The sequence below is a fragment of the Leptonotus elevatus genome, chromosome 4 (assembly GCF_054856555.1).
Source record: "Leptonotus elevatus isolate MCC_2025b chromosome 4, RoL_Lele_1.0, whole genome shotgun sequence".
NCBI classification, from domain to species: domain Eukaryota; kingdom Metazoa; phylum Chordata; class Actinopteri; order Syngnathiformes; family Syngnathidae; genus Leptonotus; species Leptonotus elevatus.
In genome coordinates, this window is record NC_141242.1 from 24767439 (window position 1) to 24785052 (window position 17614).

A 17614-nucleotide genomic window follows, 5' to 3' on the forward strand; every position below is an offset into this window, starting at 1 on the left:
GTAAAAACAGCTTCCGTTTTTAAGTTTCGTGAGTGACTACCATTGAGGATGCGGGTGAAAGATTGCAACACGAATTAAAAGAACATACTTTTTATCACGTGTGCACATTTCGCACATTAGCGAGTACCTAAAAACATAATTTGCATGGCTCCGTGTCCAAACAGCTGCTAAATAAGTGGTTCTTAACCTGGGTTTGATCGAACCCCAGAGTTTTGGTAAATCAGTTTCAAGAGTTTGGCGGCGTTCAATACACAATCCCGACTCATATGATTCGTGATGACACTGGGCCTCATTGGCTGCAGGTAATCTAGCTACATTGCTTGACCTGTCTGCAACACATAGTCCAATGTAGAGAATGTCAGGATCAGGAAGGCAGGTCAGGAATGTCATACAGGAAGTGGTCTAGATTTAGACTTCCTCTTTGTCCCATAGCTCCTCTGGGTTGAGGCGGGGATGAGTGTTGTGGAGCATAATGTGCAGACAAAAACAGGGTAGTTCTTGTTTGGACTTGATTTTACTCTTTCAGGCTCTCACACATACAGTACATGTTACTGTTTTCTTTTTACAATCTAAGGATTTAGGCTCAAACCCACACTCTACTACTGGGCTATGCCGCCCTGATAATTTATTTTGCATGTTCAATTGTAGTGTCTGCCTCTAAATGTTCTGCTTGTGCAACTAAAATTTTAAGTTAGAGGCCACTGTGCCCCGCGGAGGGAAAAAAAAATAGTTTGGAGCTCTGCTTTGAGAACTATTCATTGGTACTTCCTGTAAAATAAAACTACACCTGGGTTACATTGCTTCCTGTAAATCTGTGTTCATTTAATTTAAATTTATGAACGTTGATGGCTCTAACTGCTTTTATGCTGTTTTTGCATCAAGTTGAATAAAAAACTGGAGTGAACAGAAAATTCCCCAAACAGACTCAAAAAAATATTTTCTGAGGTGACACATCAGCATAGAAGTAGCAACCACAACTGTAGCATAATCAGTGCATTTTATGCTCAATTTAGAGAAACATTAAAGTACATTTCATGCTATCCAACATCTTGAATGCAGCAAAACTCCCAGTAGGCTAAGCTCCTTTCCCCTACCCCTCCCTCCCACTCACCACCATCCTACATCATTCTCTTCCACTCACATCCCTCCCTTCCTGCTGGACTCTCAGCAGGGAAATGTCTGGGGGAGTTGGCATTATTTAGAGAAAAGATATCAGGAGCATGGATAAGAGCTATTTGCCCTTTCCCTTTTCTTATTTTCCTCATATCTGTCAGGAGACTGGTTGGCGGACAGGCGACTGGAATCACAATGTCATCAGACGATAATAGGAATATTGGTAACAAACCAGAAGGTAATGCTAGACAAACACGTGTTATTGAGTGAACACTCTTTCCGTCATCATAGAACAGACAATAACTCAGTCGAGGATGTTGCTTTCGAACCAGAGGTTGGAATTGTTGCTGGAGAGATTGCTCTGATTGCATTCAGATACTTCACCATGTGTCAACAGTCTGGCATTCTATTGTCATTCAGGCTATAAATGCTGTTGTGTCTATTCCACGCTCTTGTACTGAATCGGTATCTTGACAGGAAGTTCCATAGTTTATTGTTTGTATTATCATGGATTAAATTGATTTAGTTCCTCTAATTAACTATTGTAATGAGTTGGAAGATATTCCTATTACTGTATATTCCACTACAATGCACACTTGGTGTTAATGTGTGCCCTGTGATTGGCAGGTTAGGGTTTCTCCTATCCAGTCAGCTGGGATAGGCTCCAGCTCAACTGTGACCCTAATGAGGATAAGCAATTCAACAAACAAGGAAAGAAAAATATGGATATTTGGATGAGTTTGCACAATTTCCCATGTATTGTAACTTTGTGAATACAGGCAGTCTTGTTTGGAACACACTTATATTATTTTCTTTTCTTGTTTTGTATCATTATTTCTGACTTGGAGTTCATAGAAATAATCAGAGAGCCTACTCTATGCTAGGAATATGTAAAATCATACACTAGTCACAAAAAGTTAGGGATATTTGGCTTTTTGGTGAAATTTATGGAAAATGTCAAAAGTTCATGCTATAGTGATATCATATCATGAAAGCAGGACATTTAAGTAGAAAGATGCACTGGTTACCCTGAATTGACTGGCAGCCAGTTCAGGTTGTACTGCCCGAAGCCAGCTGGGATAGGCTCCACAAACTAGACACAATCGCCCACACTGTAACACTGCCACCACCTAATGCTCGCCTGGTGACAACAATGGCTGATGCGTAGCGCTCTCCAACATCATTGACGGCCATCATTTCTGCCCAACATGAATCGACTTTCATCAGAGAACAGCACTGAGGCCCACTGGTCCCTCGTCCAGCATAAATGCTCCTTTGCCCATGCAAGACGATGACACCTGGTGTGCCTGGTGGTGTGGTCAGGTACCCTTGCAGGTCATCTAGCACGCAGACCACACTGATGTAAACGGTTTTGAATGGTCTGACATGACACATGGGGGCCTCTGACCTCCCTTAAACGTGCCTGAAGTTGAGTGGTATTCATCATCCGGTTTCTCAGCGCATTTTTCACAATGTAGCGGTCATCAGCATGAGATGTGGCCAAAAGACGTCCACTTCTACTTCTTTCTGTGACTCTTCTAGTCTCTCCGTATCTCTGTAGCAACACTGTGACACTCTAAGCTCAGTGGTCACTTCTGTCTGAGAATGTCCTGTTTGAAGCATCGCAATGTCAAGGTACTGTTGATCCATTGTTTAGGTGTCATCTTGGTCTCATGATGTCAAAATGTGACCAGCATGATGAGGACGACTGTTTAAACACCAGCTCTAATTGAACAAGGACATTTCTTGGTGGATTCAAGGATCAAACACCGGTTGTGAATTTTGCCGTTAATAGTATTCAGGTCTGGAGAAAAGTGCAGGCCATTCCATTTGAGGGACACCAGCTGATGATGCCACCTCGATGAGCTGGAGCATTGTCGTTTGTTAATTTTGCCGTTAAGCTCCTCGTTAGAGAATAGCAACTTGTGCAAAAAGTACTGAAACATTTAACAGTTTGACATGTGCATTCTAAAGCTTAGAGAAGGTCACGTTAAGTTCACCTGTAAAGGTTTGAATGCATTTTAGGCTTGTCCTGAAATTTCACCCAAAAGCCAAATATCCCTAGCTTTTTGTGAGTAGTGTATGTGTGTCTGAGGAATCAGGAACCAGTATTCAAAAATTCAATTTAAACTGCTTAAGAAATAAAAGGGAGCATTTCCATGTGACTTCAACAACCATGTAGCAGAATTTTGTGGTTGTTATAGCATAAGCCACAGTATAAATTGGTGTTACTAAAGCTGTACAGCAATTTGATTCCTTGACTTAGTTTGACTGAGTGTAATTCATTCCACAACCAAGCTCGTGACGCTCCAGTGACGTGTGGTGAGGTTCATGACTGGTGAGGCACTGACTCAAGAGGAGCTTCAATCAGTTATACACTGTTTAACTATGTGATAGCAGGAAAAACAAAGTAATTACTAATAGTGTTGTTCTGATACCATTTTTTGGCCCCCGATACCGATACCCAATTTTGCAGTATTGACCGATGCAGATACCGTACCGATACCTAGGTTGTTGTTGGTTTTTTTCAACATGAAAAAGCTGCCCTGCCATTGGTTCAAAGCATTCAATGGCCGATAGGATATCTTGGCTCGGAATGCAGTGAACACGTCACACATCAGTGAGTGTCGTGCATGAGCAAGACACAAGATGCTGCATCCAAAGTCCTACATTAGCGTTGGAAATAATGGTATCGGCATGTTACTTGTTAGTACTTGCCGATGCCGATACCACTGTTTTTATGCAGTATCGGGGCCTCTCCCGATATCGGTATCAGAACAACACAAATATTTAACATAAGGTCACGTTCATTGTTTTGGGCTGTTGTTGTTTTAATCTCTTTATTAAAATTTGGGGAAATCAAAAAAAAAGTGTTTGCGCATACCTTTCTGTTTATTATGTTAAACACCCTATTATAAAATGACCCACATGTCTGGTATCATAAATACATGTCTGATGTTTCTAACAATATGTGTCAAAAATTCAAAAAAAATTCTGTGAGTTATGATTATTTTATTTAAGACACAGTTACCTTAATGGTGAATGGTAGAGGTTGCTGGGGACTCCCAGTTCATCAAGGTTTAGTTTAGTGGCCTGTCATTGCCGCCTTACTAAAACGCTATAGCTAAACTGCATCAAGATCACATGGGAGAAAAATAATCGGCATTCTGCTATTTGGTACAGATCACATAATGGCAGATCCTGATGTATGGCCAGAGTTGGAGAGGGCAGAACATTTGGCCCGCGGTGCTGCATTGAAGTGGGCATCAGGTGTTTTCTGTCGACCTGAACATCTGATGCGACTGAGCCAGTACAGGAAGAGAGAGAGTCAAAGAACTGCTTCCATACATACCAGACTCAAGGTGACAGCACTGGAACACGCCTATTTGGTGACAAAGATAGAATGCATACGTCTGGCGTCGGGCCGAATGCTCCTATGTCATAGTTAGGTGATTTTTTTTCCTTCACAAATCTATTGGTTAATCCACACATGTGGGTGTTATTTTTTTTACAAATTGTTGACTAATCTGAAGTGTTGAAAATGGCTTGTCCTCTTTATATTGCAATAATAGTTGAACAAAGGTTTTTTGGGGTCTGCTGGAAAGTTATGATTTTGGAAGTATTAGAGTTCTGCCCGATGCCAACAATATAGCTACAGTAGTTAATTAAGTCATACTTTTTAATATCTTCATTGACCAATAATTCTGCCTGCAGTTGATGGTCCAGTCATACTTGGAAGAAGTGGGCTGGGGCATGGAACAACTCCGAGAGGCTCAGGCTGAACTGAGGGAGCCATCTCAGGCTTTAAAGAAAGCTGCAATGGAGTATAGCAGAATCCAAGGTGAAATGAAATCTCTGGAGAGGCTGAGAGAAGTGTCAGTGAACCACCGTCAGCTCCTCACCGCTGTCAGCAACCTGCCAAGACTTTACTCTGGTAAGATGCTTCCTAGTGAGTGTTACACAGGATGAACACATTGATATATGAATGGTAAAGGGTCATTTGAATTTTTGATATTCAAGTTACTTACATAAATGTGAAACATATTACACTATATGAACTTGTCACGGTTGCGGATCTGTCACGGTTGCGGAGTGGAGGACCCAAATGCAGGGAGGCAGGAGAACCACGGCAGGGATGCATGTTATACTGAAAACGATTTATTTAACAAAAACCACTAACAGGGGTACTGGGTAACTCTAAATAAACAAAACCAACAAAGTTGTGAAAAGACCAAAAATCAAAGTAACAACAAAACAACAGAGTGGTGACAGCGACAAGCGAGGAAGGGCAGGATTACACTCAACAAGACCAAGGGAGACACACAACCAAAAACAAAAAACAAACATGACAGTACCCCTTCCTCAAGGGACGGTTCCCAGACGTCCCAAACAAAAGTCAAACATGGCAGTGAGGCCAGGAAGAGGGCACAGGCGAAGAGGCCAGGGGGTGCAGCGGCATGACGCGCGCCGCCAGAACGGGAATTGGTGGCGGGCGCAGCACGTGCGCCGCCGGAAACTGGAACGGGTGGCGGGCGCAGCACATGCACACAATATGGCGCAGGAGATACTGGGGTACGGCATCCCCTTTAATTGTAGGACTCTATACATGAATTACTTTGATGAAGGAGCGATGCAGCATGAGGACAAATATTTGGTAAATATATTACTTGTGGCAAGCAAAAAAGCTGTAACACGAAAATGGTGCAAATTGGACCCACCAAATGAAGACCAATGCAATTGTGGAAGAATTCCATACGATGGAGATTATGACTTTTCATAAGAAACTGCAGGGTACTCAAGGAGAACAAAAATGGAAGAAATGGACCATATATATATATATATATATATATATATATATATATATATGCTTGCGTGGGTTTTCTCCGGGTACTCCAGTTTCCTCCCACATTCCAAAGACATGCATGTCAGGTTAATTGAACTTGTCCATAGGTGTGATTGTGAGTGTGGATGGTTGTTCGTCTCTTTGTGCCCTGCGATTGGTTGGCAACCAGTTCAGGGTGTACCCCGCCTACTGCCCGAAGCCAGCTGGGATAGGCTCCAGCGCCCCCCGTGGCCCTTGTGGGGACCATATAAGGACTTAAAGTAGCACTAAGGAACTTGTCAACCTTAAAGAAATATTTTCATAATTCTTCTGATGAAATATCGACTTAAAACTAGTTGAATGGTACATTTGCCATGGCCTGAGGGGGTCTGTATCATTTTTACTGGAACTAAGCAACTTTAAGGAGGATGGTAGGAACACTGCCACACAAAAAAACTACAAATGTGCTTATGGCATACGTCACATCCCCCTTCCCCCATTCGTTACAAAAACGGAAGTCAATTTGAACGTCTATGCGCGATTACTGATGTCATGGTAGAAGCTGCAATACAACACAATAAATTAAAAAGTTTTGTCTTTCGAGACAAAAAAAAGAAAAGGGGAGGCTACCCGGATAACAGGACAGTCAAGGATCAACATTGACCCGGCTTTCACTCGCTAGCGTGAGCTCAAAGGCGACACATTCGCTGGTCCTCATGAGAAATGTGGTCTTCCTGCAAACATAACAATACTGCTTTTGTCCATATGGCGCCGCCATAATCAACGTATACTTAAAGTTGCTTTAAATGGCGATGGACACAGAAAATACGAGGAATAGACAGTGAATTGTTTAGAAAAGTGACTCCCCCTGTTAATGTTTAAGGTTTGTTTGTATTTTATATACGACAATGTTGTGCAAGTGTTCAAAAATAAAATAAAAATTGAAGTGAAAAAAAAAATCTGTCACAGTCACTGGAATCACTAGCCATCATAACTATTTGGGTGTTTTTTAATAAGTGTATTTTACCCAAAAGCATATTTTTAAAAACAATCTATATATGGTAGCCAGAATGGATATTTATTTATTTAATTCATCTAACCGTAGGGCAGTCATCCTCAAATGGGGGCAAGGTGTGAAGTTGGTGCAAGTTCGTTTCTGAATCATTTATTTTTATTTGATCTATGTTTGTCGTGAAATCCGTTTAAGTGACTAGGTTGTTTGTGAAGCGCAACGCACAAGCTTGGTTGCTGGGCAACGTCAATCCACAACAGCTGGCTCACTCGCTTTTTCTTTTGATGCATTGGCTCCAAACATAAATTTAGTCATGAACACACTAGTATTCTGATAAAATTACTGTTATTGTATAAATAGATGATATAAATGCACATGCTCTTTCAAAGTAGCTTGTTGGATCAGCGGGACACACATCACTTGCGATGATTAGTATAGCGTTCTAATTTGCTCCAGAAGGCAATTTCAAATTTAAAGTCCGTGGAGCTTAGAATCTGTCTGCCCATGCCATCAAATCCACCAAAATCACGTTAGACCACCTGCGCCACAACTTAAACCTGGTCTTAGCTGGTCTAAAATCTAGTTTACTTTTCGTCACCAAACTGCCAGATGCGCCGGCAGTGTGCAATGGAATATGCCAGAAGGCCTGTCGAGTAGTAACGCAGTCTATCAAATTCCCAAACACACTAAACTAGACCTTCCCGAGTGTGTGTACGCCAGTTGACCAAAATAGTAATTACAAAAATATGCTCTCAATCCACCGGAACGGAACGTTCAGCGAGGTGCAATATAGTCTGCCAAATTCCCAAACACGGTAAACTAGACTTACCCCGGCACAAAAATGATCTTCGTCTTTATGCTACCTGCATAGGCTACTGAAAATAGGGCCCTATGTCTCTCGGCTGGCCTAGGAACGCCTGGGGACCCCCCCCCCCCCCCCCCCCCCCAGAAGAGCTGGATGAAGTGGCTGGGGCGAGGGCAGTGTGGATTTCCCTGCTTAAACCATCCCCAAATTAGCCATACATCATGTGAGCATGTAGATAATTAAAAATTCTATTAGCTTTTATTTGGAAGATAGATCCTGTTGAAAACAATCCAAATCCCTCTGGCCCCATTGTTTGCACCGGTTACAATTCTTTAGGTGCTATTTGTTGGACATTATGTTTAAAAAGAAAAGAAAAGACAACATTCATTTGTGCAAGTGCAATTCATTGTATCTTGTGTCTGTCGATGAGTAATGTCCTTGCATGTTTTCTCATTGTCCAGTTGGGAGTCTGGTTTTGGAAACTGAGCGTCTGGTGGAGTCAAGAAGGCTCCTGGAGGCCCACGCCTACCTGATGAATCTGGAGCAGTGGCAATACGACATCCTCTGGCAGCTTAATGGGGATGCTGGGATGCCAGGAAGTGAGCTCAGCACTGATGACCAGGAGCTGGTGTCCAAATACTTCTCTGGTGTTAGGAAGCTTGGAGAGACTCTGGGTGAGGCAATCACAACAAACTAACATACATAAGTTGAAGGCACAGGCTTTTTCTAATTTTATCTTCTTCTTTTTTCTGTTGTTGTTTCACATGATGATCAGATAGGCTACATTTACTATCGAGGAATTCAGTGGCTGCCCAGTTAGCAAATTCTCAGTACAAATAATAAAATACAACATGGAAAGCTATGACATAAATGATATAGAGCAGAATTAAAGTCAGATATGATCAACAGTGTTACTCTTCAGAAGTCCAATCGTGAGCTTTCCAGCCCCTCCAGACCGCCCACACCATCCTTAATATGTATAGCAGGGGTGTCAAATGTACGGCCCAAAGGCTGGATCAGGCCCACAAAGGAGTTTAATCCGGCCCGCGAGATGATTTTGTAAGATAAAAACAAAAGAGTATTGCCGGACCAATTAATCAGCCGGCAATGGCACAATCAAAACATATTTGAAATTTTTTGTTGTGGTGTACCCACCATTGTTGTTTACTTTTGTTTTAATGAATTGTTTGAGATGAGGAAATCACCAGTGCATCCTTCTACTTAAATGTCCTACTTTCATGATATTATATCAATATAGTGCAAACTTTTTACATTTTCCATAAATTTCACCAGAAAGCCAAATATCCCTAACTTTTTGTGAGTAGTGTATATGCAAAACTGGTAGATATAACACGCCTTGCATTTGTGTTATTTTTTGGAACATATATTTACAGTTGAGCCCCGCAATTTAGGGCTGGCCCGCAAATAGCAGAAGTCTGCATATAATTGACACCAATTATTTTTAAGTTATATACCATGATTTTGCCTATCTCACCCCCCTATATTTTCCCCCACGTGGCCCCTGAGCTAATATAAGTTTGACACCCCTGGTATAAAGTAAATGTTTCTATTACGTAGTTAATACTATGTATAAATTGTCTAACGTGTAAGATGTGTTGTGTATCTGTATGTTCTTTCACCTTTAGAAATTCTCTTTTCCGTCACTGCAGGAAAGGAGCTGTGGGCAGTCGTGAGCAATGCCTTGGCTGTGGTGCGCCAAAACCCCACAACATTTGTATCAGCTGTGAGGATTATTGAGCGGGAAGAAGCTATTGACAGAACTCTACTGGAGGAACGAGCTGAGGGCAGTACCAGGCCCCTCCCTCCTGGACGACCTCGCTGTTGGAGAGCATATTTCTTCCGGGTGCCTCTTCTATCTGTCTATCATATTTCTGACTTGAACAATGCTTCTAATTTTAGATGACTTAATCTATGGATTTCATTCTTTTTTAGGTACTAGAGGAGGTGGTGTCTGCTCGATTTCGTAGTGTGTCTTGCCTTCACACACAGGGTCCAGGTTTGGGAGGACACCTCTCTACTTTGCAGCATGCTGTCATGGCCGATCTGGCCACAGTACGCCACTTGCTGGAGCCCTGTGTCCCACCACACTACCGCCTAACCAGAGCCTACCTAAGGGCAAGCCACCACTGTTTACATGCTCACTTGACACAGGTGAGATATTTCCTCAGTGAGGGAAATTCACTAAAACAACAGCAATTATTAATTTCCTTGTTACTCCCGCTATCGTCACCAAAAGATGTTTTCCCATTCAAGCTTATCATCCATATTCAGTATGAATAATTTTTGTGGCGCAGGTTAGCAGCTGGGATCTGGAAAGTGGCGAGATTTTTGCTGTGCTCAACTGGATACTACATGTCTACAACAGGTGAGGTCCATTACCTACACCAAGGATCTGCAACCTCCTGCTCTGGAGCCATATGTGGCTATATATATTTTCTTTAAATTTACTCAAAAAATTATTAAATATTAAAAAAATGTCAGAGTCCAATTTTATAAGTTGCCAGAAAAATGGAGAAGAAAAGTAGATGAAAGTTAAAAAAAAAAAAAAAAAAAAAAACCTCCAATAAGTGACCATAGAATTTCCAAAAAGAGGAAAAGCAGAAAGTTACCATAAAATGTCCATGAAATTGCCAAAATATCAAAGAATTGAATGAAAAAAACTTTTTTTTTAATTAGTTTTAAAATGTCCAAAAACAAAAGAAGAAATCCTAAAAATTACCAAAAAATGTCCACAAAATTGCCGCAAAAAAAGTGAGAAAATTGATTTAAGAAAAGGCAGGAAAGAAAACTTTCGAAAAGTAACCAAAAAGAAACCCCGAAAGTAGCCATAAAATGTTCACAAAATTGCAGAAAATGTCACAAATTAGTAACAAAACAGAGAGAGAAATTTTTCAAAGAAATAGCCATAACATGTCAAAAAAAATGCAAGAAGAGAGGCAGAAAATGACCATATGTCCATAAAATTGCTAAAATTGTCAAGTTTGACAGAAAGGCAGAAAATCTCGAGGTGTGAAAAATGTAAATAACAATAAAAACGGAAGACGAAAGGTAGAAGAAAATGAATCTCAAAGACTTGGAAGCTGCATATTTTTCTGTTATTGTGCAGCTCTTTAGCGCTTGTGCACTACATTAGACTAACTCTAACACACTGTTTCGTTCATCACAATGTTCAAATATTTTGTGGCAGACTTATTTTGGGGTATTTATTTGGCCTAAAATGTCTCTTTTGACAGCAAAGGTTGCTGACCCCTGACCTACACAGACTGTACCTGGATGTTTGGACAGTATTAGCAAGTTGATAGTTTTGACACTGGCTAAGTCCAACCACCGTGCCAAGCAAACTTTCCGCCCTCGCACACCAGCTCGCACTCCTTCCCTTTTATGGGAGGATTTTCCGTGTATGAGAGATAATCCTGAGTTGACCCTTGTACCAGAGACTCACTTATTTGTATACACGCAATTACGAAATACATTTTTTAGAATGTGTCCCCTTTAAAATTGTAATTTGCTAAAAGTTGAGTTAATTAATTAATTATGTGAAAATCCTTTACCAAAAATAACTTTTTTGTCATTAGCATTGAAATGTCACCTAAGTAAGTAGGTTAGAAAAACTGAGCATCTGTCCGTCTTGCTTTGTCAGCCCCTTCATGATGGGTGATCCAGAGCTGCTGTATGACATGAAGGGGGAAGAGCTGGAACCTCTGATCTCTAGGGAGGGACTCGAACAACTTCAGAACAAATATGTGGCAAGCGTTCGGGTGAGAAATACATGCATTTGCAAAATCAATTGTCTTATCAAATGAAATGTTGTGAATATCGAAATATTCATCAGTGTATTCAGTGCTTACTTTCCCTGTTTACTAAAATGCATGGTAGGAGCCCCTCATAGCTTTCTGGTTATTTTTGCTCCTGTAGAAGAGTGTGTCTGAATGGATGCAGAAAGCTCTGCAGGTGGAACTGCAAGACTGGCAAAGGGACCAAGAGCCAGATACAGACCATGAAGGTTTCTACCAGACCAGTCTACCAACCATCATCACTCAGGTAAGCGACCATTACTTGCAACTACAATTGTACAGTCAAACATAGTCCAACCTACAAAATGTCTAATCTTTGTCATTATTTTTAACCCTAACAGCTAGTCACTGAAACAGTTAACTGTCTGCTTGTCGGTTGTTATTATTAAGCTGTCGGAGGACCAAAGACCTGCTCTCTGACCAACTAAAAAGCTTCCGTTTTGATGTGCTTATCCAAAAGACATTCTCCCACAACCTTTGTGGCTTTGCCATATGCATATTGGCAAATTCCTGTTCATCAGTTTCCCGTTATTTCAGTGATCATTGTGACAATTTCTTTTTTTTTAAAGGAGTGAGTGTACCAACAAGAACAATGTACAGTACATACTATTGTCTAAAACATGGAGGAGGTTCAGTTATGCCCTAGTTGCATTTGTCATGAGAAAAGCTTACAGGAAAATCTACAGATACACATGACAGAGGCCATTAAACAAATACCCTCTAAAAACTATTCTTTTTAAATGAAAGATGTCGGATGGAGCATGGATCCATGACATTTAAAACGACAGCATGAAAACAGAATTTTTAACTCAAGTGTCATTTAACAGATATAAAATCATATTGATTGTAGGCTCCCCATTTTAAAAGTATTTATTCTGCCAGTTTTGTGTTGATGGAAATGTATCAATGCCTGATACAGACAGAAAGCCCTCCTTCAAATGTGAAAGGTACACTGAACAAAGTTCAAGTCACCATCAAGCACTATGTTCAGGTGCGGAAAGAAATCAGTAATGATAATAATGAGAGTGATAAAACATTAATAATTTTAATAATGGATCATTCATGTATATAGTCAGAAAATGATGTCCTCTGTTGTCACTACTCATTTTTGCATGAATATTAGGTTTAATTTAAAGTACCATTTATGCCTTTAATTGAAGAGTTGCAGTTATTGTACAAAAGTAATTTCGATGCTATATTTGAAAAAAAAAATTATTTCTCCACTATATACTTCTCACTGGTGCAGTCATTTATTCAAAAATATTTACCAGACAGTAGTAACATACTAAACACACACATGGTGGCACAGATTATTTTCTACCGGCTCTTTATTTTTGTACTTGCTTCCTCTTGTGATAAACCTAGTGAATACCATTACTTTGTAGAAATCTGCTGAGTATTTAACAATTATGTGAGCGTAAGGGCACTTAAAGGTGAAGTCAACCCCAAAATTTTCTTTACAAAAATATGTTCTACGTATGTGACCCCTGCACTACTCTAAACACGGCACTGTGTTTGTGGAATATGAGTTAAAAGTAGTGCTGTAAAGCGTTAACTAATTAATTAATAACAAAAAATTATTGCATTAATCATGTATTAACGCAGATTAAGCGCAATATTAATTTTGACCACAGATTATCCTTTATTTTGACAGATGATGGTTACGTTAAAGGTAGCACTGGTTGTGTTTGAGCAATAAACATAACTACATGCATTCAATTAAAGCATTGAATACATTTTCGTGTATGACATTCAGAATATTTGTTCATGTCAAACTTATTCGGGTCTTTTTTTTTTTCCATTTTATTATGCAAGTAACTAACTGATTAGAAAAAGAGGAGGATGAGCGTGTGCAAATGTTGAAGACGTCCTCAAATAATAGGTGCTCTTTAAATTAGCTCTAGTTAAAAGATAATATTTTCTATGTAGCCCCACTAGTCGTAACCCAGGCTCAGGTAACAAACAATCACAGCTCACCTTATTTCTGAAGCTGAGCCGTGATTGGTCGTTACCTGAGCCCTGAGCAACTGTGATGTCATTTAGTTCAGTGGTCCTCAACCCTGGTCCTCGGGGACCGGTATCCAGCCTGTTTTCCATGTCTCCTACAGCCAACACAGGTGGGAATCGTTGTCAGGCTTCTCCAGAGCTTGCTAATTAGCTGATGATATGAATCACCTGTGTTGGCTGCGGGAGACATGGAAAACAGGTTGGATACCGGTCCCCGAGGACCAGGGTTGAGGACCACTGATTTAGTTGACAGCAAATGGCAAAATGCCCGCCCCCTGAGATGGATAAAACCGACTGGATTTTGCTGCTTATTCGTATTCCACAAACACAACATTAATCAAAAGGCAGTGTTTTGACTAGTGGGGGCACATACATCATATTATTGTCAATATTTATATATATTTTTGGGGGGGTTGACATTCCCCTTAAGTGGCAAAATCCACCACTCGAGACCCTGTGTGCCATGTACATGTATGGAACTTTTGGGAACAATTTATTTCTCATTTCCTCTAGCTCCCCTGACTGCAAATCCCTGCCCCTGAACCTATTCGGGGTCTTCTTTCACCCGCCAATAACTACCAGAATTGGTATTTCATTTTTTAGAAGAGTTTTTAAAGTTCCTCCAAAATGTCCTTGTTGTTGCTGCAAAGTGAAAGGGCCGACACTTAAAGGCGGATGGCGCAGTGGTGGTGTGATGTGTCAGTGAATTATGTTTGTCTTCTGTGGTAGATGTTGGAGGAAAATGCCCGTGTGGCCCTAATGATTGGAGAACCACTCAGAAACCAAACAATACAAATGGGGCTGTGTGAGATGGAGAACCTTCTCAACAGGTTTGCTAATATTTCACAACAAAGATCATTTTATTTATTCTTTGCTGTGGCTCATTTAAACGTACTGAAAAAGTGAGGCCATTGTTTCAATACTTTTGAAGGGAATATGTGTCCTATTAATTTATCTTCAAATTCATTTATAGATTTCGAGAAGCTCTGGTGAAATTTGGGAAGGAGTGTCGCAGCAATCCAATTAAGAGCAAATGCAAGTTCTACCTCCACTATCTGCTCGCCTCCATTAGCAATTGTATCATTCTCAAGTAAGAACACTTCAGCATGCTTAACTAAGTTTAAACTCTAATTTTTGGCATTTTGAACTCTGAGAAATTGAGAATATTAAATCATGCTTAGAGTTGTAGATATACAAGTTGTTGTGGAAAGTTGTTTATATTTGCACAGTATATTTTTTAATATAATTATTCTGGTAACTACAGCTGCCAGTTTTTTTTCTGTAAAACAGATTTTTTTTAAGTGATAAAGTAATAATTAGGTCTACAGTACAGTTTATCAATTTTAAATGAACATAATACATTTAGTTTAACTTTTATATTCACATGGTTTTCCTGTATATCTAAATATTCTTATCTGTAATATGACTTTGTAGAATGCATTTTTCTTTTGGCATTATCAAAATGTACCAAATAACCTAGTGACAAAAAGTGTTATTCTAACACTGCTATGATGTAATTTTAACTGTATCCCAATGTTTTTGTTTTACAGTTTAGCTATGTTTAAATTACAGTAATTTGAGAATTATACAAAAAATGTGAGCTTTTTAACATTTTCTAATTGTCAAATCAACAGTTGTGTTTGGTTCAGTTTTAAATTATACAATGCTTCATTGATTTTGTATTTACAGTTTTTATGTCACGATTTTACAGAAATTCACTGTTAATTCTACAGAATTTTTTTTCTTTAGAGTGTATGTCACATTAATGGTGGAAAATTAATAATTTATTTTGGTCTGTTTTTTGTTCATCACAAAAACCTGGCATTTGAACACGTGTTGATAGAAAATGTTAAATGGAATACCGTACATTCTCATTACTCTATAGTTTCAGTGCAGGTTTATGGAAAACATTATCAAATGTTTCTCTCTAATATTTGCTACAGAAAGTCTACAGAGAGCCTTCAGCAGCAACAGTCATCCTTCAAAACAGGACAGTTTGCACGGGCTCCTCCCAACCCACTGGCAGCTCTGGATCGAGCAGTACGGAGGGCTTGTCGCATAGTAATGGATCAGCTCCTGCTGGACCTAAAGCCATTCCTCACGGGCCTACTGACACGGCTCTGGCTGCTCCAGGGAGAACCCACGCCTAAACTCTGCCACATCCTGGAGTATCATCTGGCGCTGTACAGCCACGTTCAACCGCCTTGCCGACAGGTCGAGTAGCTATTGCTCTGCGGGCGCCACACTTTGCTAACTTGGCTGAGAGGGCCATTTCACGGACTTAATGCTTGACTAAAAGCTTTGTAAAGTAAAATGGTATAGTGACCCATTTATTGATTGCACCCTTATTAAATCTATAATGTATACAATGTAATGCTGCTGCTGTGGGTATGTACAGCGTCTGCAAGAGGAAGCCCAATGGATAATGGTGGTGGAGTATGTCAAAGCATTGATGCAGAAGAAGCTGGTATGTCGCAGCAGTGAGGAAAGGAGGAAATTCACTCAGCAGATGGTCAAGGATGAGCAGCAGTTTAGAGACATTTTCCATGGTCTGGTCAGTTAAATCATTATTCTACTGTTATTAGTGATGTGACATAAGTAGTGTGATGGTGTATAGCCAGCTATTCGAAATAACCAGATTACAGTGAAGGTGAGATGTTGTGTAAATTGTAAATAAAAGCAGAATACATTAATCCTCCCTCCATCATGGGGGTTCTGTTCCAGACCATCCCTGCAATATGTAAAATCCGCAATATAGTAATAAACTTGTGAAATACTCCCTAGACATGTTTTTATAGCATTTATGCTAGTTCATTTAAAAAATATATATAACGCACAAATAATACAAACGCATTTAAAGACATACAATTTATTGAGCGAGAGCAAGGTAGTGGATAACAAAAATATTGTACAGTACAGTGTAACAGTGTACCGAACCTTTTGTGGTTGCAATTCTGTATACAATCCATTTTTTTCCCAAACTCACAAACTTAACATCTCACAATCTACATACATTTTCATGTACCTTATAAAATCGTTGATCTCTGTAGCATTTAAAATCAGAATTACAGAGGATGACATGAAATTGTAAAGGTCGGCTGTGCCGATGACCTTGGAATTATATTTCTCCTTCTTCTTCTTCTTCTTCTTCTTCCTGACTTTTAAAGGAAGATGATGGGTTACTATCTGAAGTGAAACCACTGACCCTCCTTCTAGTCTTGGCTGACTTCATCAAACTCAAAGACCCCAGCATGCTGCCTCTTGAGGTGTCTGGACTTGCAACAAAATATCCCGACATCGGGTCAGTAAAACCCGCTTTTGAAAACCATGTTTAGAGACAAAGATAGAAAAAAAAAGACAGAAATGAGTGTGAATGCTAAGAATCGCTACTTCATGGATTGTGTCTGTTTTGACTGTCCAGTGAAGAGCATGTGTCTGTGTTGCTGGACATCCGTGGTGACATCTCCAAGGACATAAGAGGCTCGGTACTGGAGTTGCTGCAACAGAGTGCCGCCCCTCTGCCGCACGGTTACCGCCCTATCTTCACAGATATCCAAGTGCCTCCTTCAACCATGGCCTTCTGCCTGCCAACTGCCAAATGTACATGATGACCAATTAGGGGCCATCCTTAAACGCACATTGGTGTGCAGGATGCTGTTACATATCACACATAACGTTATGTTACTTTTTCATCAAGCTGTTTTTGATTTATAGTCCTTCACAGCTCCTCAGAGTCAATACAATGGCTGTTCCTCATTATCAAGAACATATAATACGGTCTTGTGAACTCGCTAAGTATGGTTTTGCTCAGAATGTACTAGAGAACGTACTTCGTAATGCTTAAGAAGGATAGTCTCTTTGTAAATAGACCTACAAAGTATTTTTAGCAACATGACATGCATCTTCCTTATTGTGAGGGCCTTTTGCTTTTTAACCCATCTTGTAAGACTTTTGCTTACCTTTTGACCCTTGGCTTGTTTTTAATAAATTGAGTAAATCTCTGACCTCTGTTTCATTCATTGTCTTGAGGACTGAGACAG

At 40.0% G+C, this 17614-nt stretch overlaps 1 protein-coding gene across 2 annotated transcripts; it reads left to right on the forward strand.

Moving 5' to 3' along the window:
- The first annotated feature begins 1161 nt into the window (after positions 1 to 1161).
- exoc3l1 (exocyst complex component 3-like 1) lies at positions 1162 to 17578 on the forward strand. 2 transcript variants are annotated; one of them, XM_086073893.1, is made up of 15 exons: positions 1162 to 1351; positions 4297 to 4475; positions 4828 to 5047; positions 8214 to 8426; positions 9423 to 9616; positions 9706 to 9924; positions 10068 to 10138; positions 11414 to 11531; positions 11689 to 11814; positions 14304 to 14404; positions 14548 to 14664; positions 15518 to 15788; positions 15973 to 16128; positions 16742 to 16875; positions 16996 to 17578. In XM_086073893.1, exons 1-15 carry the CDS (start codon positions 1309 to 1311, stop codon positions 17180 to 17182), a joined length of 2349 nt encoding a protein of 782 aa, XP_085930019.1. In that variant the 5' UTR covers positions 1162 to 1308; the 3' UTR covers positions 17183 to 17578. The 2 variants fall into 2 exon arrangements, 1 of the variants encoding a protein (XP_085930019.1); XR_015094605.1 differs by lacking the exons at positions 16742 to 16875; positions 16996 to 17578 and having other exon boundaries at positions 15518 to 15890; positions 15973 to 16116.
- Positions 17579 to 17614: the final 36 nt, after the last annotated feature.